Source organism: Dama dama, chromosome 22, assembly GCF_033118175.1.
Source record: "Dama dama isolate Ldn47 chromosome 22, ASM3311817v1, whole genome shotgun sequence".
Taxonomy (NCBI): domain Eukaryota; kingdom Metazoa; phylum Chordata; class Mammalia; order Artiodactyla; family Cervidae; genus Dama; species Dama dama.
The window spans coordinates 31,442,915-31,466,146 of NC_083702.1; the positions used below are offsets into that span (position 1 = coordinate 31,442,915).

Sequence of the window (23,232 nt, forward strand, 5' to 3'; positions counted from 1 at the left end):
TCACACTTGTAGCTTAAAATTGGCCACCATGGCCATTCTTACACCCTGGTGGTAGTGGTGATGGTATAGTCTTTCAGGTGTGTCCGATTCTCGTGATGCCATGGACGGTAGCCCACCAGGCTCCTCTGTCCATAGGATTTCCCAGGCAAGAATACTGGAATGGATTGCCGTTTTCTTCTCCAGGAAATCTTCCTGACCCAGGGATCAAACCCACGTCTCCTGCATTGACAGGTGGATTCTTTACCACCGAGCCACCTCTGAAGCCCAAATCAATTATACTTCAATTTAAAAAGAAAGAATGGCATCTCAAGGGAGGAGAAAAATGTTCAAACAAATAATAACTGAAAGCTCCTGCACAATAACACAAGTGTTTCTAATCAGAAAACAAGTATCTAATGAGAATTTGCTAGGAAGCCTGTGCCTTCTTGACTTTTTAGTGATAATCTGGCACAGGCTAACATATAGCAAAGATTTGAAAAGGGCAGCCTTTTTGTTTCACAGAATTTGTTGCAGTGATGAGCTGAGATGTAACCTAAGAAGGAGATAACCTTTCAGGAGCCTCTGGTCTTAGAAGACAGCAGCAGACCACAGGCTCTGTGACAGAGAAAAAAAGCAGAGTCTGTTTCCCATTAGTTCTCCAAAAACCATCATTAATTTTGTGGCAGCAGGGTCAGCTCTAGGAATAACCAGCTGTATACCTGTTGCGACATAAACAGCCCTAAAGTTGACTCCTTTCCAATCCTTCACAGAAAATACCTCCCCAGCTCCCACGCCTAAGATAGTGGAGGTGTCTGCCATTTTCAGAGTTAGAGAATTTTTCTCATTTGCTAAAGCACTTAGATACCTCCAGGTGGTTCCATAAAGACAGTGAGAGAAGTAAAACACTAATCCATTATCAGTCATTAATATGTCAATAAAGATCTGTTCATCAAACGACTTGTTACTGTCTTAGGGAAAAAAGAGTAGGGACTGGGTGTTGAAAAGATCTCAATCAAAGGGTCCTGCCTCTGGGACAGGGCTCTTGTAAAGAAGGAACTCCCCATCACTTGAATGGGAGATAGGATGCTGAAATAAGAGAAAAGAGACAATATAAAGCAGAGTTTCTCAAACCAAATTTCTCTTTAATAAACAGTATGGATTTCCCTGGTGGCTCAGTGGTAAAGAATTCACCTCCCAATGCAGGTCACACTGGTTCCATCCCTGCCCCAGAAAAATTCCGCATGCGTCAGAGCCCTAGAGCCCATGCTCCATGACAAGCAAAGACACCACAATGGGAAGCCCGTGCGCCAAAACTAGAGAAAGCCCTCGCACAGAAAAAAAGACCCAAATGTAGCCAAAAACAAATAAACATTAAGATCTCCTGGGTCACTGTCCTTACACTGTACTTCCCAAGGCAGCTATGACCTCCACTAAGAATCACAAATCTGTAAATCCCAAACAACCAAAAGAAAATGTTGCTGAACATGATTTCATTTAATTTGAATTGTGAAAACAACAAAAACATTTCTTAAAATTTCCAAATGTAAATATTTAAATATACAATTATATTATAATCCTACCTATGTTTTTCCAAAGACCCATGTCCTGCTGGAGATCCTGATATGAAATACCATCTGTGCTACCATCACTACCCCTGTCACTAACACCTGCACTCCCAGACAGGTAAGAGGCAAGCAACTGATCAGATTAACAAATACTAGCCATTTTTCCACCCTTGAGCTGAAGAACATCACAGAAAATAATAGTTTTAAGGCTGAGGCAAAAATTTAAAGCAGAAAAACCAGCCCATGTGGGAAGAAAGTGCCTGAAAAGAGAATAAGGAAACAAAAGAATTTGGGATGGCCAAGACTAACTCTTCCATTTTATCCTAATACAACAGGCTTTCTTGCTTAGATTGGGTTGCTGTGGTTTTACAAGAAGACAAGAATAAGAATTTCTTACCTGTGTGGTGACTGGTTTAAAAGTGTTGGAAAAACTGCCAACTGGATTCAGCTACTGTTACGGAAAGCGACGGTTGCTAGGGTGACGCTGTAAGAATCATAAGGAGACAGGAAACTCAAGGATGCAGACAGGAAATCCACAGGATGCCAACAGGAAGAAGCACGGCCCTCTTCCTCCAGTCTCTGTTTATTGCCCCCTACTGGAAAGCCTCATAGGGAACCAGCTGGCAAAGGAAAAATATGATTTGTAGAGTCCTGGTTTCAACATCACAAAACACGGTATAGGAAATTGTGTCTGGAGCTAAGAAACAATAGCCTACTGAATGGCACGCGTGGTAAGAGTGGAAGCATAAAAATTTGTTGGAAGACTACTGCATAAACCAGAAGAGACCCTGGTGGCCTGGACCAGGTAGTGGCTGTGGATAAGGTGAAAAATGTTTACAGTGTTTAAAAGAAGGTTCATTAGCACTGGCAGTGGATTTAATCAAATGCAAGGTATGCAAGAAAGAGATAAGCCAAGACGGACTCGAAGGCTTATTCCACTTGAACTGAATGATTGTAATCTTCTGAACTGAACAACTGAAGATTTTTCTTCATTTTTGCTGACGAAGAAGATGACAGAACCCATGGGCCTTAAAGGGGGAAAAAAAAGAGTTCTGGCACAGATAATTTAAAGTTTGAAATTCATATTCAATATACAAATAGATTAGCCAAGCTGGGAGTTGGGTATATGAGCCTGGAGGTTAAAGAATAGGTCCTGGCTGCAGTACAAATTTAGGAGTCATCAGAGTACATATAGTATTTAAAGCCATGAAACTGGGAGAAATCCTGTAGAGAATCAACAAACAGTGAAAAAGAAATGTTAGAGGAGGGATTCCTGGACCACTCCAATGTTTATAGATTTAGAAGATGAGAAGCCAGGAAAAGCTACTAAAAAGCAGTGGCTTTTGAAACACTCTTTTGAAATCAAAAGAGTGTGAAGCTAAGTGAAGCTAGCTAAGTGAAGGAAGCTTCAGGAAGCTAACTGAAGACACATTAAGAGGAAGGATCAAATGTGTCACATGGTACTACTAGCAAAAGTAAGAAGAGAACTAACAAGTAACAACATGGAATTAAAGAAATAACCCAAGAAAATTTCCTAAAGTGGGAGGACATGAGCTTTCAGATTAAAAAAGTCCACAGAGTTCTAACATGATAAATGAAAGTAGGCCAATAATAACAAGGCACATCACTGTGAAATTTCAAAATACTGGGGGTGTAGGAAGAGGAGGAGGTAAAGATAAGACCAGCTTGGGATGCAAGGGGAAACAGAACTCCCGGTCATATACAAAAGTAAGGAATCAGAAGGACATCACTTTGCTCAAAAGCAACTCTGGAATCTAGAAAATACTGGACAAATGCCTTCTAAATGCTAAAAGGATTTCCAAACAAGAAGTAAAATTCTAACAATAATGTCAATCAAGTGTGAGAGTAGAATAAAGATAATTTCAGACACACAGGGTCTCAAAACCTTTAATCCCCTTGTACCTATTCTTGGTAAATTATTGGAGACTGTGCACCAGCAAACTGAAGAGAGAATCCAAGCAAGATGATAGAGATTACATGTACTCAGCGATCAATATACATAAAAGGTGAAGGGAATCTTTAGGATGATAGTAAATGAAGATTACACACACAGACACACACACATACAGACACACATGGGAAGATTCTAGACTAGCAACTTGCATCTAGTAGATTAGAATGATGCTTCCCAAATGGTGCAGTCGTAAAGAATCCACCTGCCAATGTAGGAGACACAGAGATGTGGGTTCCATCCCTAGGTTGGGAAGATCCCCTGGAGAAGGGCATGGTAACCCACTCCAGCGTTCTTGCCTGGAAAATCTCATGACTGAGGGGTGTGGGGGGCTACAGTCCATGGGGTTGCAAAAGAGTTGGACACGGAGCACGCAGCACACACATATTAGAACTCGTGAAAAGATTCCAGGACTTATTCTTTAAAAAAGCTGAAATTGCGGATACAGCTAAATGTCATTTAAACCACGGGTCCCCAACCTGAGGCCTGTTAGGAATTGGATCACACAGCAGGAGGTAAGAGATGGGCGAGTGAGCAAAGCTTCATCAGTATTTACAGCCGCTCCCCACCGTTTGCACTACTTACTGCCTGAGCTCCGCCTCCTGTCTCCTGTCAGCCCAATGGCAGCATAATAAATGAAATGAGCTTGAGTTATCCTGAAGCTACTAGCCATCCCTGGTCCATGAAAAATTGTCTTCCATGAAACTGGTCCCTGGTACCAAAAAGGTTGGGGATTGCTGACTTAAACAAATGGTTAAGATTTGGGAAGCTGTACTATAAACAGGTACTTTAAAAAAAAAAAAAAAAAGAAGAAGGAATAAGAAGTGAATTAACTTCAGGCAAGAGGGACTGGGATTGTGGAGGGGGAGCAGGGAGGTTTCCTTCTCATCTCTTTTATTTTCTCTGGAAAGTGGAAAGCAAAGTTATCACCTTGAAGAAGGGGGATGAGCAGGAGATGCTAGAAGTCTGAGAGAGAAGACAGTATATAATCATTTAGAAGTGGAAGAGGAAATGGACTTGAAAAATGCTGTGGAACTGCCTATCAGTTCTTAGTGGCATAGAGGAAAGCTGGTTTCTTTGGACGGAGAAATACCACTAATGGAAGGTGAGAGCAGTAAGGAAGAAGAGAAACTACTCCAATATGAGAAAAAAGGACACCAAGCAGAGAGGGCGGCTCACAAGCCTGGGCAGTCACAAAGAAGAGTGGAAGTCAGCTCCAGTGGAGAAATGGCAGGACTGGTCCAGAAGAGGAGGTACCCCGTGGAAGAGTATTCCCACAACAGTGCACGCTGAACCAGAAGGTGATGACACGGCCTCATCTGAAGGAAAGCAACTGGAAGCATCTAAGGAAGATCTCAGTTAAAATATCACAAGATAATTTGGCTGTGAGAATTGATTGTAAAAAGGTGAATTATAATAGAAGAAGAGAACCCAGTGAGGGCTAACCACAATTTATCCTGAAAACGAGTAATCAATTTCCTTTTGTGCAGGTGGAAAATACTTGCTGCTGTTGTCTAGTTGCTAAGTCACATCCAACTCTTTTGCGACTCCATGGACTGTAGCCCACCAGGCTCCTCTGTCCATGGGATTTCCCAGGCAAGGAACACTGGTGTGGGTCGGCCATTTCCTTCTCCAGGGGATCTTCCCAACCCAGGGATGGAACCCAAGTCTCCTGCATTCGCAGGCCGATTCTTTTACTGCCGAGCCACAGGCGAAGCCTGGGAAATGCTTAGGAGTGAGTTTAAAGCTACAAAGAGGAAAACGCAAGTATTTAGTGATGGGGTGCTTCTCTTTGAAACAGCCCCCAACAAAACAACTGGAAATAGGAGAGATGGTAAATTCAGCCTTAATAAGAAAGTTTCCTGTATTAGCGTGCAGCGGCCAGGGTCTTTTTCTTGCTGACTCTTCATGCCCCAGTAGTAATTCTGTGGTTTCTTCTGTTTTTCTTTTTTTTCTTAACATTTATCAAGATTGTGTTCTTTCTTTCTTCTGTATCTCCTGCTGCTGTCAGAACCTTGCTACTACAGTATTTTTGCTGTTGTTCAGCTACTCACCCATGTCCGACTCTTTGCAACCCCATGGACTGCAGCATGCCAGGCTTCCCTGTCCTTCGTATCTCTCAGGGTTTGCCCAAATTCATGCCCATTGAGTCAATGATGCCATCCAATCATCTCATCCTCTGTTGCTTCCTTCTCCCCCTGCCCTCAATCTTTCCCAGCATCAAGGGTCTTGTCCAATAAATCAGCTCTTCCCATCAAAGTATCATGGTCAAAGTACCGGAGCTTCAGCTTCAGCATTAGTCATTCCAATGAATATTCACAGTTGATTTCCTTTAAGACTGACTGGTTTGATATCTTTGGAGTCCAAGGGACTCTCAAGAGTCTTCTCCAACAACAATTCTTTGGCACTCAGCTTTCTTTATGGTCCAACTCCCACATCTATACATAACTACAGGAAAAACCATAGCTTTGACTAGATGGACCTCTGTTGGCAAAATGATGTCTCTGATTTTTAATATGCTGTCTAGGTTCGATACCTGGGTTGGGAAGATCCCCTGGAGAAGGAAATGGCAACCCACTCCAGTACCCTTGCCTGAAAAATCCCATGGACGGATGAGCCTGATAGGCTACAGTCCACGGGGTCACAAAGAGTTGGACACGACTGAGCGACTTCACTCACTCACTCTAGGTTTGTCATAGCTTTCTTCCAAGAAGAAAGCATCTTTTAATTTCTTGGCTGCAGTATGTAGTATTACAAATGCATAAATCACTTTTTTTAAATCTCCTCAGGAGTTTCACCCAATTGTTTCCTAATAAAAAATTCTCACTTTCCCTTTAAAATGATAAACTCCTTCCTGGCCATTTGGAGTTTTCTCTTCCCTCCTCTCCTAGAGATAACAATTAAATATAAGCTGTGATAGCAATTATAAACCCCTAGGTGATAGTTCTCCAACTACTCTCCAGGAAAAGAAAAGAGTCCAAAGTCCTAGGTTCAAGCCAATTAGAAACAATATTTGATTGAAGCAAATCTCTTCACTTGCCTGTCATTGAAAAATCAGGATAATGATAATACTTGTCTTACTAGCCTCTCCATGGGTCAGTCCTATATACCTAATGGTTATGCAATGGTTAGTGTTTCTATGGGTCACTCTTCCTCCATTTATTCTTTCCTTCTACCTAATCATTTTTATTTCTCAGTAATTAGCATGTATTATTTATATAAAAGAAATAGTATTTCATCAGATCTGAGATGTTATTATATTATTTAACAATAATACACGAAAAAAAGAATACTGCAATGAAACTACAACTCAATGATTTTACAATAGTGCTACAGATAGTCCTGCACTAGCCTCTTTTTTTTTTTTTTAAATCTTTTAGGCATGCAGCAGGTGGGATCTTAGTTCCCTGATCAGGGATCAAATCTGTACCCGCTGCATTGGCAGCGTGGAGTCTAACCAGTGGACCACCAGAGAAGTTGCCACTAGCCTCTTCCTCACTTAGACATTTCTTTCATCCATTCTAAGAAACGGGGGAGCCTGGCGGGCTACAGTCCATAGGGTCGCAAAGAGTTGGAAATAACTGAGCACACACAGGCAACACAAAAAGAAACTAGCAATTTTTCCTACTTTCACTTTGCACTGTTTGACATTTGATAGGAGACCATCATTTTGCACCCATCTTGGTAACTGTTTATAATACAGCTTCATCTACTTGTGGGTATTTTCTTCCTTTGCTTTAGTTTGCTGCCTTACAAGAAAATATAGAGTTGCTTTCAGCATTTCTCTGAAATAACTTGTTTATAAATCAAATTGGCAACTCATTTCCATGTCTTCCTTTATACACAAGAGACATTCCAACATTTTGGTTATATTTTAAATGTCAACCAAACTTAACATGTGCAGGACCCACAATGCACAAACCCTACTTAGGCAGCGTCAACTCTGCCTCAACTTCTAACTGGTCACCAGAGACGGTAAAAGGCAGCTCAGTTTCACTAATGGTATAATATGACTCCTCTGATCAATTATTTTATCTTGTGTATCCCTTCTTTTTGCCCTTCCCTTCATTAGTACTTGCAGTGTGCGTGTGCATGTGCATACATGCACGTTAGTAGCTCAGATGTGTACGACTCTCTGCGACCCCATGGACTATAGCCCCACCAGGCTCCTCTGTCCATGGAATTCTTCAGGCAAGAATCCTGGAGTGGGCCGCCATTCCCTTCTTCAGAGGATCTTCAGAGGATCACACTCCAGGGACTGTGTCTCCTGCATTGCAGGCGGATTCTTTACCCTCTGAGCCACCAGGGATCATATTTATCAAATATGTTCTCTCTCTCACCAGCGTACATTCTTCCCCTGTCAATAATTTACATCATGACTCTGATCCTTAAGATGCCTGTCTTCATGGGCTGTGGTTGTGTGTGCGGGTGTGAGTCATACAGAGATCCAGACATGAGAGCATATCCAGATATCATTTAAGTTAAAATGCATATCACAATTTATAGGTTCAATCAAAGAGTAGACCTCTTATTTTTTAAAAGTTCTACTAAACAAATTAAAGCAATTTAGTAATAAAAACTTACAGAGGCATGATCTTATAATTCAGTGTGTTGCAAGTCAATATAAACCTAGTAACCCTGCTGGGTCAACCCCTTCAGGTTTCTCACTGGAGTGTAACCTACTCTCAATGGACCTGCATGAAAGGATCATGAGAATTTAGGCTACTTCAATATTTATTTACTAAGTACTAATTATTCTTTTACAGTTATATTTGATCTGACTAGCTACTTAATTCTGAGGATCAGAACTTCATAGATGGAAAGAAAGTTGCAGTCCATGGGGTTATGAAAAGTTGGACACGACTTAGTGACTGAACAATAACAGGAGGGAAAGAACAAGGGAAGAAACAAATGGACATTGACGTGATAACTACTCCATGTCAGGAGCTGGGTTCTTATTGCCAGGCTCACTTCTACTGCTCCTGGTATAATGTTCCCCAAAAGACGCATAGAACATTCTAACTTTCTGAATTCGGTATATAAAATTTGGGGACCAAGCCAATCCCATTTAGAACTGGAAAAGCAGGAACACACACACACACACAATCAGGGCTTCATTCTATTGTTAGCTCCTCTATTGTTGGAGGAGCTACTATATCATCAAAATGAGTTAATATTAGGACATAATGTAAAATAACTAGGCTTGCTTTTTTTTTTTTTAGGCTTGCTTTTTAATGATTTTTTCATTAAAAAATTATAAAACTTTGCAGCAAAATCAGAAAATGTTGATTTATCTCCTTAGGCATGTAACTTTATATAATTGAAGCATATGCATTTATATATTTATTCTTCACTTAAATAAGCATTTTACCATTTGCTAAAACTATTCATGAACATTATTCCATAACATCACTGCATAATTCCATCAACATGGACACAAGTTACAAAACCATTGCTATATTTTTAGACATCTAAAGAGTGCAACTGTTTTCAAATTACTTACAACATGATATGTGTGCTTGCACACACTAGAGATTTTTCTCTTTGTTTTTAGGATAGATTTGTAGAAAAATGATAAAATGTCTCTTTTAAGTAATTTTTGTCAACTTTTCAGAGAATCGAGTTTAGCTTTTTGGATCCCCTTTGTTGTACTTTGTTTTCAAGTTATTCTTTTTTGGGTTTCTGTTATTGCTGCTGCTCCTTCTTTCAACTCCTTGGAGATCCTGGGACTTGAAATTGATTCTGTGATGAAGTAAGTCTTGGTGGTCTTCATGGAGGAGCTAAATTTATTCTGAATGGTCGAGGGATATGAATTGTTGTGACGTAAGGCAGACAGTAGCAGATTATGTTGTCCAAAGATGACCTAGCATACACAAGGGATTCCCTTGTGGCTCAGCTGGTAAAGAATCTGCCTGCAATGCAGGATACCTGGGTTCGATCCTTGGGTTGGGAAGATCCCCAAGAGGAGGCCATGGCAACCCACTCCAGTATTCTTGCTTGGAGAACTCCCATGGACAGAGGAGCCTGTAAGGCTACAGTCCATGGGGTCACAAAGAGTCGGACATGACTGAGTGGCTAAGCATAGCAGCATACATATTCTTTTTTTTTTTTTTTTGGTGGGGCAGGGGGAGCTGCACTGGGTCTTCATTGCCACACACGGGCTTTCTCTAGTTGCGGTGCGTGGGTTTCTCATCGCAGTGGCTTCTCTTGCTGAGGAGCATGGGCTCCAGAGCACAGGCTCAGTAGCTGCAGCACAAGGCCTTAGTCGTTCCATGCAGAATGTGGGATCCTACCAGACCTGAGCATGTCCTGCTTGGCAGACAGGAAGGAAGGAAGTCCCATACATATTCTTTTCACAATGTGACTTTGACACTTCTCCTAATATCAGGAGGATCTGTGCCAGGACTCCTCCCCCTCAACCCTGGGTGGGTCTTTGTGGTTGCCTCAACCTACATAAGTGTGATAGAACTGACCTATATGTCATTCCGATGTGAGGTTATAAAATCACCATGACTTCTGCCATGTTCTCTATGGATACTAGCTTTGGTAGAACCCAATTACCATACAAACAGTCCAACTGTTCTGAGCTAGCATGCTGTGAGGGAGCCCAAACTAGCTCACAAGAAGAGACCACAAAGAGATGCCTGAGACTATAAGGAAAAAGAGAGATGCCCAGCCTACCCTAGTTGCTCCAATCCTTCACCATTTCAACTCCAGCCACAGGCTGAAGTTGATCTGATGCATCAGATCTCCCGAGCCTGGTCCTTCCTGCATTCCTGACCCACAGAAACTGTGAAAGACAATAAAACAACTGTTGTTTAAGCCATGGAGAATGACTTGCTATTGAGCAACAAAAACTGAAACAAGAGCTTTAAAACTTCAGTCTCTCCTTCTCAATTTAAGTGATGCTATTTTCTAGTATAGTCATCCCTTTGTATATGCGAGGACTTAGTTCCAGGATCCAGTCCATGGATGCTCACACCCCTTAAAGTAAGCTCTCCATATCTGTGGCTTCTACATATCATATGTAAAGATAACATATAATTATTACTTCATGCAGGTGAGGTTTGTTTAGATCTGTTTATATGTTTACCAACTTCTTTGCATATCAAATTTTCCTTCTGAAGTAACATGCCTTTTTCCTGAGATACAATCTTAAGAATTTCTTTCAGTGAAGGTCTGCTGATGATAAATAACTTTACTGTTTTTCTAGAAAATGTTTTATATTATTTGAAAGATAACCTGTACACACTCCTACATTGATACCTTCCTTCTCCCAGCACTTGGAAGATCTTGTCCCACTGTTTTCTGACTCCCATTGACTGTTGGAAGAAGTCTGTTTTTAGTCTAATGATCATTCTTTTGCAGATAATGTCCTTTTTCCTCTAGCTGCTTTTAAAAGCTTCTTATTATCTTTAGTTCAATTTTATTAAATTGCATTTTTAATTTTAATTTCACTCATGTTTGATACCTTGCTTTCTGTATTTATGGAGTATATTATTCTTCAATTCTGAAGATGTCTCAGCCTTTGAAAGTAGTAAAAGTGTTAATTGCTCAGTCATGTCCAACTGTTTGAGACCCCATGACTGTAGACGGCCAGACTCTTCTGTCCGTGGAATTCCCCAGACAAGAATACTGGAATGGATAGTCATTCCCTTCTTCAGGGGATGTTCCTGACCCAGGGACTGAATTCCGGTCTCTTGCATTGCACCTCTATTTTGTAATTCCACAATTCCATTTAAATAAAGACTGGATTTTAGTCCTCCTCATTCCATCCTCCCTGGTGGCTTAGATGGTAAAAAGTCTGCCTATGATGCAGGAGACCCGGGTTCAATACCTGGGTCAGGAAGATACCCTGGAAAAGGAAATGGCAACTCACTACAGTATGTTTTTCTGGAAAATCCCAGGGATGGAGGAGCCTGGCAGGCTGCAGTCCATGGGGTACCAAAGAGTTGGACATGACTGAGCAACTTCTATTCCATCATCCAAGTTTCTTTGTCTTATCTTCATATTTTCTAGCAAATCTAGAATACTTTCTAGCATATCTTGTATCTAGCAAATTATCTGCTCTATCTCCCAGTTCACTGATACTCTCTTCAGGTATGTCTAATATGATGTCTGTTCACCTCAACAATTATATTTTCATTTCTAAAATTCCTATTTGGTTTTTTTTAAAGCTATCTATATAATTTTCATGTTTTACTACTGACTTTTGATTCATATTTTTTTCTATAAGAATTTCATACTTAGTAATATATGCATCTGAAAATTTCAATAAGTTCTCAGGCATGTCTATCTACAATTGTTATTTATTTTTTATCTCTGAGGACTCTCAATATTGCTAATTTCAATGTTTTCTTAAGAGCTTATATCTCTTTGAAACTCCATACAGATCTCCACCCTTTCAGAGGTATTTCTTCTCTGTCTTCTGTTTGTTCTCTCTAGTTCCAGTTTTAGCATCTGTCTTTTAAATTCCCTTACATCATGGCAGATGTTAAGACAGAATGGCTATCAGTGACTGCCAAAACTTGGTGCAAACACTGATAAGTTGCTCTAAGTTTGGAGAGAAAAGGAAAAAGAAGTCAGCTGGCAGAAGTGATGAGGACGTTTTAGGAACAGTCTGGGGCATGAGTCATATCAAATATTAAACAGAAGTTGCTATAACCTTTTTTAGACCCAAGTCATTTTCCTCAAAGCTCAAATTATTTTTTAAAAAGTACATCAATAAAACAAATAATTGTTCTCCCAGATAATATCTCCATACTCCCAACTGCTTTTAGTAAAATTAGAGGTGATAACCATTGGATCGCATGGACTGTAGCCCTCCAGGCTCCTCTGTCCATGGGCTTCTCCAGGCAAGAATATTGGAGTGGGTTGCCATTCCCTTCTCCAAGGGATCTTCCTGATCCAGGGATCAAAACTGCATCTCCTGCATTGGCAGGCAGATTTTTTACCACTGAGCCACCAGGGAAGCCCATATATATTTGCTGAGATCTCAAGAGCAAAGATAAACAATTATTGACCCCAAGCTGTTCACCCTGATACTACTGTCTCTAATAGGCCTACACGGAAACACACACACAGAACATTGCTGCTCTTTTCTGTGGCTGCAAATAATAACTTCCCAAGTCGGAGTCTCAAAGTTCAAAAGTGAATTCTTAATATCATAATAAAGCAATCAATTAAGTTCCAGTTTTTATTTGTTTAACCATCACTGGCCCAAATATGTATTGACCTCCTGTTATGGCAAAAACGGCTGAGTTTTCAATTCTATTCAGAAACTGAGAAACAAGCTTTGAGAACTATAATCTCTCCTTTTATATCATGTTAGGATAGAATGACTCAGTTTAGGCCAGTGAATTTTAAACCTATTAAGAGTAATGGAAACCTTGAAAAATCTGATAAATAATATATAATACATACACATAATTTTTTAAAATAAACTTCAAAAGGGGTTCAGAGATCCCCTTAAGCCCCTTATGGACACTTAGACCACAGAATATCTCTTAATTGGGAGTAACTTCAGGCTATAAGTTGTCCATCTTCTTAAACTCTGTATTTTTTGTCCCAGAGTAGATTTCAAACTATATTTGTTGAATGAGCACCTCTGCAACTCTGTTCCTGTGAAGCTCCCGTATTAACACTCCCTCCCCCCCATGAATTTCCAAATCCTCAACCTCTACATACATGTTTTTCGAAAACATTTACTCAAAACTAATCTGATGGTCTAAACAACTATTTTCCAAACTCCACTTTCATAATTTTCCCTTTTCCACTTCCTATTATCCCAAATATTATAATGGTGCATTGCCCCAGAGTGCAAAAACCAGCTGGTCACCCAGGAAAGAAACATTTGTAAGGTACATAGCTTCTGAAAGAGTGTCCTCTGAGAAAAGGCAAAAAGATCTTTATAAGAAATAGAAAGAGGCTGTGCCTTATTTTATCTGGGCGACAATCCTTGGCAATTTCAATACCTTATTTATATGTTGACTAATCAGAATTCAGAACTGAGGTTATATGCTAACCTTATAACCATATAAGGTTATATACAACCATATAAGGTTAACATATAACAATATAAGTGTTACATGTTAACACTTAATTGAATAGAAGGCAGTCAGTTCATTTTTCTGACAGAAAGACAACTCAACTTAATGAATCAATTTGACAAAGAGCTTTGGCTTTGCTCTGAGGACATGTAGCATACAAAAAGTTAAATCTGCACGTCTGAGATTTTGTGACCATATATTCAAACATGCACAATGCAGTATGCACTAAAAGTACATACTTGGCAACAATTTAACTTTATGCCAAAAATATTAGGTAACTTTTAAAAGATGAAGGAAATAATGCTGGATTTTAAAAACTATATTTTTTTTAAAATTATTTATTTTTAATTGGAGGATAATTGCTTTATGATATTAATGCTGTGTTAATGCTGTTTCTGCTATATATCAACCATACATATATGTAATGTACCCTCCCTTTTGAACCTTCCTTAGTTCTTTTAAAGAGTATTTGAACAAAAATGTTTGCAGACCAATGGGTTAGAGCTGGTATATGTTAATGAAGGTAAATTCATGAACGGATCCTTACTGCCTCTACCTGCAAGACCCAGCAAAGGAAAGAAGACGATGACAGCAATGGGTCTGAAAATCCAACAGACTCTGCTGCCACATTAAAATAAACTCACTTCTCCTAGGCCATAAAGGTGCAATCCAGAGGGTGACTGCAACCGCAAAGCCCTTTCTAATCTGTGTCCCAGACACCTTAACTAATCCTTTCATTCTGGGTGCTGTCAAAAGGAGTTCACTTTCTACCCATTGAACAACAATGTGTTAAGAGAACAGATTTCACATTAAGTGTTCTTATTTTTACCACACACTAAAAAAAAAAGGACACAAGGAAATTTTAGGAGGTGATGACTATGTTTATTACCTTAATGATGGTGACAGTATCACGGGTGTTTGCATGTGCCCAGACTCATCAAATTGTACATAATAAACATGTGCAGTTTTGGGGGTATATCAATCGTGCCTCAATTAAGCTGTTTTCTAAAAATGAGAATGTATGCTAGACAAGATATCCTGACAAAGCCTATAGCAGAGCTCCTTCTTACTGAGTGAAAATTTCTATTTTTAAAAAATATATATTTATTTGTTTGTGCTGGGTTTTAGCTGGGTCACGGGGGATCTTCCATCTTGGTTGTGGCATGCAGGATCTTCAGTTGCAGCATGCAAACTCTTAGTTGAGGCATATAGGATCTTAGTTCCCTGAGAAGGGACTGAACTCGGGCACCAACAGTGAAAGTGCCAACTCCCAGCCACTGGACCATCAAGGAATGCCTATTGTCTAATTGTTAAGTATATAAAGTTCTCTAATGTTATTGTAAGTGGTATGTTTTTCTTTATTTCACAAAATGGAACTGCGGTATGCATTTTGATTTTGTCTTCAAAAATCTTGCAACATTGAATACATTTTGTTAAGTGAAAAAACTTTCACTCCGTTTTCCAAAATGACATCACTTATGAAAACTCAACTGTCTCCTTGGGCGATATATGGCTCATCTCGAAAGATCAGGTGTGCAATGGTCACTGGTTAAGAGTGACTTTGGATTGAGACAAGTCTGGGTGAGGTACCAGACTGATGAGTAGCAGCTGTGAACATGAGCAGATGACAAAATTTACATCTTGTTTTCTATAAAAGCACACACTTAAATACTTCCTTATTAGGATTATTCTGAGGATTAAATGAGGCAAAGCACATAAAGAACCCAGAACCTGGCATGCCAAAACACTGACTAAATGTTGACCCTAGATTAATCGTAACGACTCTTGCTTGCCTGGTATTAGTTTTTTATATTAAATTTTTTCCTTTTAAACACTTAAATATTGTGTTTGAAGGAAAGAAATACTTTGTTTTCTCCTGACATAGTTAAAATACTTCTCAAAATCACCATCTCAATCTTTCATCTTGCTCTAAGTCTTGTTCTAGATAAATACTCTTTTTCACATGATTTTTAAAAATCCACATTCCACATATTCAGGTAGAAAAATAGAATCTTTTGCCCTTCAATGTAATGTACTGAATGTTTCATCCCCCTTCATAAGAACATTTATTTTTTCTTAAAAGTGATTTTATTCCCTACTCAAAATGAGAGTTAAAGTATCATACTGCGGTTAGGCAAGACACTACCATTGGGGTAAACTGGTTGAAGGCTACAAAGGACTTGCCTACACATTTTTTGTTTGTTTGTTTTGCAACTTCTTGTGAATCTGAAATTATTTTAAAAAATTTACATAAACAAATAAAAATAATTCTGCAAGTATTCTCTTGTATCTGATATGAATCCTTCCCAATTTTCCCAGAACCTCAATCCACTTAATTGAATTAAAGAGACATCACCATCATCACTGGTGATTTTCTAATATTTTCCTGATCAGACCTCCCATTCCCCTCAAAATAACCACAAAAAAACCAAGACTGAGTGAGGGTCAGTAACTAAACTATAAAAGAGAAATGTTTCATTTTCTTATTCTTACTAATTCCTTGCTATGCAACATTAGCTATGTCAACAAACAAATCACACTAAAAATAGTACAGAGCACTAATTTTGGGTCATTCAGTTAAGTTACTAATTCACAAATTTGACTGGCATTTTTGGTTTTCAGTGACATTTTTAAAACCAACTATTTATTATGAAAAGAATACATCCATATACACCAACAGCAAAAAGGCTTAGCATATAAAAATGAACAGAAAACTAAAGTACAAATTTTAGAAAATGTCAAATCACCTATGTAGCATTAAGTCCAAAAAAACAGGAGAAATAATCTGCATATAGAAAGAACAGAAACACAAAACTCGTCTTCATGATACCTAAGAGGACATTATAGCCATAAAAAATGCTATGGAAAAATAATTTGGCTCATGGAAAACAAAAATACAATTAAAACAAGGGAGTAGTAGACTACACAGCACAATGAACACAACTAAAATACTTGGGACATAACACACACACACGTGTACACACATGTATACACACATATACACATGTGTACACACATGTGTACACACACACACACACACAAAGCTACATGGCACAAGGAAAGAGTTACACATCATGGTAATAGGCCTAGAAGTTCTAATATCCACCTAATAGGAGGACTAGAAAGAGAGAGCAAACATAATGGAGAAGAAGAAATAATCAGGCATCTGAGAGAATGCTGACAAACATGAAAAACAATACTAATGATAACTAACATTTATATATTGCTTACATATAGCAGGCATAAATAAGCATAGATATAATTATAATATGTTGATCCAGATATGCCCACATATTTACCATATACATATATGCATAGTTTAATTCATTATATCTATTATGTAAGATTTATTATCCTTGCTTTATAGATGAGAAAACTGAAGGAGAAAGTGTTAAGTAACTCAGTCAGGCTCACACAGCTGTGAGTGGGTGAGAGGGAAGTGCAACCTGAGTCATCATGCTTTAGTGGACAGACTCCTAACCACGACATCCCAACCACGACATCCCACGTCTTCCAGCTCAAAGGACCTCCACTAGTGTATCAAGCAACATTAATGAAAAAAGACCCACTCTAAGATAAAATATGTCTTGGTAAACTTTCTGAATTTCAGTGATAAAAAGAAATGTATTAAAACTTTAGTGGAGGAAGTAAAGAAAGATTTCCCTCAAACAAAAAATAAATAAATTTCTACTAGGTTTCTGACTGGCAACTTTGAGTGCCAGAAGATAATGAAACAGTACACTCAAAGTTCTGAAGAATATAAGAAATATCTGAAAAAAATTCATCTCATGCTAATTATAGTTATCTACAAATGGTGAGGTCTGGGGTGAATTTTTTGTTACCATCTTTTTTGTATTTTTCTCTTTTAATTTCTTATAATAATCACATATTTTTGTGGAGAAAATTAAGATCATTGTTATAAAAATAAAGATATTCAAATGGATTAAATTTCTTAATAAAAAATAAAACTATAAATACAGTAAAATATTAGCAATAATTAATAAATTTAAAAATATTAGGATAATATTTTCTCATCGAAGGCAATGTGGTAAGGAAGACTGTCTACAGAAAAAATTTTTAAAGGAAAAGACGAACAAATTTCACTGTATAGAAATGTTGAATTCTGACAGAACATAAGTTAAACAATATGTGTCAGGTTAGAAGAAAAGATTAATATTTGCTACATACATAATATAAACCGTTCCTATAAATCAACAGGAAAATAGTTTGTAAAAAGAAAAAAGCACAAAATTAGCAAAAAATATAGGCAATTTACAGAATAAAAAAATACGGAGTCAACACCCACTCAGCTTTCTTGTATTCAGAAAACAACACATTTTAAGTAAAAAAATAACGTATCATTTTTAACTCAACAAACCGACAAAAACTTAAAAGATGAATAGCACATAATGTTTTCAATACTGGAAAACAGGCAGTCTGATGCATTATCGAAGAGGAAGTAAATGGTACGTTTTGGAAGTGTAATTTCATGGTATCTGTCAAATTAAAAATTGTTTGGTGTGTTTCTGAACATTTATTTTATGGGAATACTTACTTCAGAACCGAAGCAAGGAGTGCAGCATTGTTTATCGAGTGACACACAAGTGCTATTCACTCGGAGAAGACTTCCTTAGGTGACAAGTGCCTGCGCCCAGACTGTCTGGATATTTCACCCTTAATTGCTGGTGTACATGGCCAGCGTAAAGGTGATGCTCAAGTCTTCTTTTCACAGAGATCAAGTTTCTCCACATGAGCAGTCATTGGAAAAACAGCTCACAGCTCACCGCTGGGCTTCATCAGCTAGAGACTGACCCCCAGAAGCTCCCACGGCAGCTGCCAAGATTTCTGGAATCGATACTAGAGCAGGAATTCCCCATCTCCTCCCCCAAATCTGACCAGATATCATGTGATGTACTATATTGTGATACATAATCACACATTCCTGTACACTCCCACAATATTGCTATTTTCATGCATGCAGATGCAGCAAAGTGGTCATTTCTTAGTTTTTAATAAAACCCATCTGATTTCAGTTCACCAATCAATGCCAATCAATGAGTTGGGACTGAAGCCAACAAGTTGGAAAGTAGTAGTAATGAGTAAACATGATATACTCTTACTTCTTTGAGCAAAACAGTGGATCTACTGTTCGGATTTTACCATCTCTAAAGGCAAAAACCAGAAACCCAGAGGAAGCGTGAAACAGTGTTTGGATTCCCTTGATCCTGCCGAGTTTATTTACAATTCCCTCCTTCATCCTTCCTGCCTGTCCAGATGGTTTTTGTCTTTGTTTCCCAAACTGATTTATGTTCACTGTCTTTAAGATGTTAAATACCCTGAAAGCCTTCTTTCTAATTCCTCACAAGCAGAAGTCATAAATTCTTACCTTTGTCGAATTATGCTGGGGTTAGCTGTCACTAAATGACTTTTGGATCCAACATCCTTAGTGTATTCACTTGACAAAGGAGGAAGATTGCATCTAGAGAAACGAGAACAAGCTCTTCAGAATGATTTACATACTTTTAAAACAAGTCAAGTATCATGGCAAATAGGAACTTACTAAATCTAGCTCAATTCACAAATAAATGATTTTTGTCACCTCTTCCCTTTAATAGAAGTTAGATGACTATTATAGCATCTTCAGAATGTTGTCATAAAAACTATTTCTGTGTTAGAAGAAAGAAAATGTCAGCAAGAGAGGTAAGGGATCTACTAAAGGAAAGAGATAGAACTGGAGTGAATTTATTCCATTCAAAATATCTTTGAGGTGATAAGTCAGGGTGCATTAGACTTGAAATAAGTGTCTGGGGGTGTGGCCCATGGGCAGTGGTCCCCAACCTTTTTAGGCTCCAGGGACTGATTTTCTTGGAAGACAACTTTCTCACAAACTGGGTGGGAGGGATGCTCTCCAGATGATTCAAGCACACTACATTTTGTGCACTTTATTTCTATTATTATTACATCAGTTTTACCTTAGATCATCAGGCATTAGATCCCAGAGGTTGGGGACCCCTGTCCTAGAAGATACAGGACCTATAGTCCTCTCTGTGGATACAAACAAGCCTCAAGATAAAAGGAAGAATTGCTTCTGTTTTTCATTCTTTTCCCAAATTCTAAATTATAAGAGTACATTCGAGGCAAACTCTGCCACCTAAATCAGTGCATGCATGCCCAACGTATGGTTGACTTCCAGTGAAAATGCTTTGTCATTCAACAAAATGCAGTGATTCTCCACCATCCCAGTCTAGACAAGGGAAAGAGTACTGGGAAAAGAAATACCCCTCCTCCCTCCCACATACACCAGCCTGCCCTGGGTGCTCTCCTTGACTGCAATGTCTTATGAATGCTTACAATGGAAAATGCTGCAACTGCAAATTCAATCTCATGGCTTTCTACTAATGGGCTGTTATCTAAGTTATGACATCTGCCTCAGTTTCCCCATTACAAAATGAGGATAATGACTTTTCCTCTCCAATAAGCTGGTTGTAAGGATTAAAGTAAGAAATGTATTAAAAAGTCCCTACTTTGATGCCTCACACATAGTAAAAGCTCAAAAATATCCCATATCAGACATATCATATCTTGGTAACTCAGTCACTCAGTCACATCTGACTCTTTGCGACCCCAGGGGCTATAGCCTGCCAGGCTCCTCCATCCATGAAATTCTCTAGTCAACAATCCATTCCCTCCTCCAGGGTATCTTCCCAACCCAAGGATGGAACTCGAGTCTCCTGCACTGTAGGCAGATTCTTTATCACTGAGCCACCAGAGAAGCCCCAAGAATACTGGAGTGGGTTGCCATGATCGTATAAATATGACTAAATACATCTTTATTACTTATGACCACCCCAAATGAGTCTATAGCTTCCACTGGATTTTTCTTTTATTACTGAGTCCTGATTTCTCCTCTCCAGCCATATCTCTAAGTTGACTCCAACCATCAGAGCACCTCTAACTTTGTACTATTTCAGCAAAGTAAAGCATCATTTATTTGTTGTTAGAGATCTTACAAATATCAAGGCCCCAGCCATTTCCCAACTATTAAAATTTCCCGGGCAAATTTCCCCCAGGACATGGGGTTGTCTGAAAATCGACTCAGCTGATCAGCACAAGTTCCTTGATGTTGTCTTGTATTTACCCCTGTGACTCCCACCACATCAGGACATCTGAGGTAGAAATTTGTCTCACTTGATTTGGAATCTTCCTTTCATCTGCTCTTTGGTAATAAGATCCTGATTCTTCCGACAGCTCCCCACAGAGTAATGAGTCAGCCAGTTGCCGACTTTCGCTGATTGCCCATTGAAAACAAACACAATGAGCATTGTGAGAAGCCTGGGGGAAGCCGAGTCTCAGAGCCTACTTGAGGCGTCCACATCACATCCATGTGGTTTCTGAGGACTGTGCTGGGGAATGAGTTTACTCATAATGGCCAGGCTCATCTGACCATGGTGCTGACCTTGGGATTCAACTGATCTCTGTCAAGATGGTGAACAGGACTCCCAGGATAAAACACAGGGTAGAATTCAAGCATCTTTTTCTCTCTTTTCTTGGATGAATATAATTATTTACTTAGCTTTTTTAGTTTTTATTGGAATAGAGTTGATTTACAATGTTCTGTTAATTTCAAGTGTTTACAGCAAAGGGAATCAGTTACACATATATATTGACATATTCCCATTCTTTTTCAAATTCCTAGGTTATGACAGAATACGGAGTAGAATTCCCTGTGTTATATAGTAGGTCCTTCTTAGTTAACTATTTTATATATAGCAGTGTGTGTATGTTAATTCCAAACTCTTAATTTATCACTTCCCCTTCGATCTTGATGGCCCTTCACAACATTTGAGAATCAATCTCATTATATTAAAACTGTAAACTCTATTGCTAGGAAGTGCAGTCGACCTATTCTATCATCAGTAAATGAAAAGAGTTGGTGCTCATGAATAACAACTTTGTTTTTCTGTGTGTTCCTTGTAGGTTCATCTATGGCTCATATGTCTGGATCCCTTCATACCTTCTTTGTTGTCCATTCGCTCAGTCATGTCAGACTCTTTGTGACCCCATGGACTACAGCACACCAGGCTTCTCTGTCTTTCACCATCTCCCAGAGTTTGTTCAAACGCATGTCCATTGAGTCGGTGATGCCATCCAGCCATCTCATCCTCTGTCATCCCCTTCTCCTGCCTTCAGTCTTGTCCAGCATCAGGGTCTTTTCCAATCACTCAGCTCTTTGCATCAGGTGGCCAAACTATTGGAGCTTTAGCATCCATCCTTCCAACGAATATTCAGGGCTGATTTCCTTTAGGATTGACTGGTTTGATCTCTCTGATGTCCAAGGGGACTCTCAAGAGTGTTCTCCAACACCATAGTTTGAAAGCATCAACTCTTCAGCACTCAACCTTCTTTATGGTCCAACTTTCACATTCATACATGACTACTGGAAAAATCACACCTTTGACTATACAGACACCTCCTATCACAAAGCAAAACCTCAAAAATACACTTCCAGAGACTAAATGCCAAATTCTACAACATAGTGAAATGTTTAAAACAATAAGGATAATATTTTATACATCCATTTCTGGAAAATAATGCCATTGTACTCTGGTATAAATAACTGTTCTTCTGGGTAAACTTTCTCTTCAAGTATGAATGCCTGTGATACCTCCCTGCAGCTCTCAGGGAAAAAAAAAGCACACTGTAATTTTAGCTCAACTCCTAAATTGATAATTACACAGATTTACATAAAAGGCACATTTAATACCATAAAATTGTTTCTTATAAGGCATAATTGTGTAAACGTGTTCCAAACTTTGCTTTATTGCTTATTGGCACAATGAAAGGATATTACTGGCTGAAGTGTCTTAGTAACTGTGCGCGGGATCATAGAGGATGTGGCCACAGAATTGATGAGAAATGAAAATTCTTTGAAGTGGGAAGTGGAGATGGGTGGGGAATGGGTAGAAAGGAATAGAATACATTTAAAAATTCCTTTTTAAATTATATGTATACTTCAATACATAAAACACATATAATTGAGTATAATTCACAGGTACCAAAATTATATTGTCTTCACTCATATTCCTGAGCCACCCAATTTCTCGCCAGGATATAATCACTGTTACCTCTGTCTTTCAGAACTTCAAGATAAATGATATTTAATAATATTACTTTTTTAAAGTGTCACTTTTGGTTACAGAGCAAATGTTTACTTTGAAATATGAGAAGGTACATTTTAGCATTAGAAGATGTGTCTGAAAATGTCCAAGCAAAGGAAATTATGGCATTGTTACAATTCTGGAAAACATCTTGAACTGTAATAGGGTACACCATTGTGTATAGGTAAGGCTATTTTGGGATCTCATCTTTCACTGTAATGGTCCATGTACCCTATAATCTAGGATCAGACATACATGTTTCTAATCATAGTCACTAACTGTTTCATTTTGAATATATGTTATTATCTCAATTTTCTCAAGATGTCCCCAAAATGTGTATTAATCAATCATGTATAAATAGATCCATAAGTGGTCAAATAAGAATAATTTACAATTAATCAACATTTAATTATTCCCATATTATAAATTCTTTGTGTGTGTGTGTACTCAGTCGTGTTGGACTCTTTGCGACCACAAGGACTGTAGCCTGCCAGGCTCCTCTGTCCTTG

At 38.6% G+C, this 23,232-nt stretch overlaps 1 protein-coding gene across 2 annotated transcripts in view; it reads right to left on the reverse strand.

Moving 5' to 3' along the window:
- The window catches only part of ST8SIA1 (ST8 alpha-N-acetyl-neuraminide alpha-2,8-sialyltransferase 1), a 171,605-nt gene that overhangs the window by 39,814 nt on the left and 108,559 nt on the right, over positions 1-23,232 (reverse strand). For both annotated transcript variants that reach the window (XM_061125125.1, XM_061125124.1), the window contains one exon: positions 18,952-19,044. In XM_061125125.1, the coding sequence (XP_060981108.1) occupies positions 18,952-19,044 (93 nt within the window). The remainder of the gene's footprint in view (positions 1-18,951; positions 19,045-23,232) is intronic.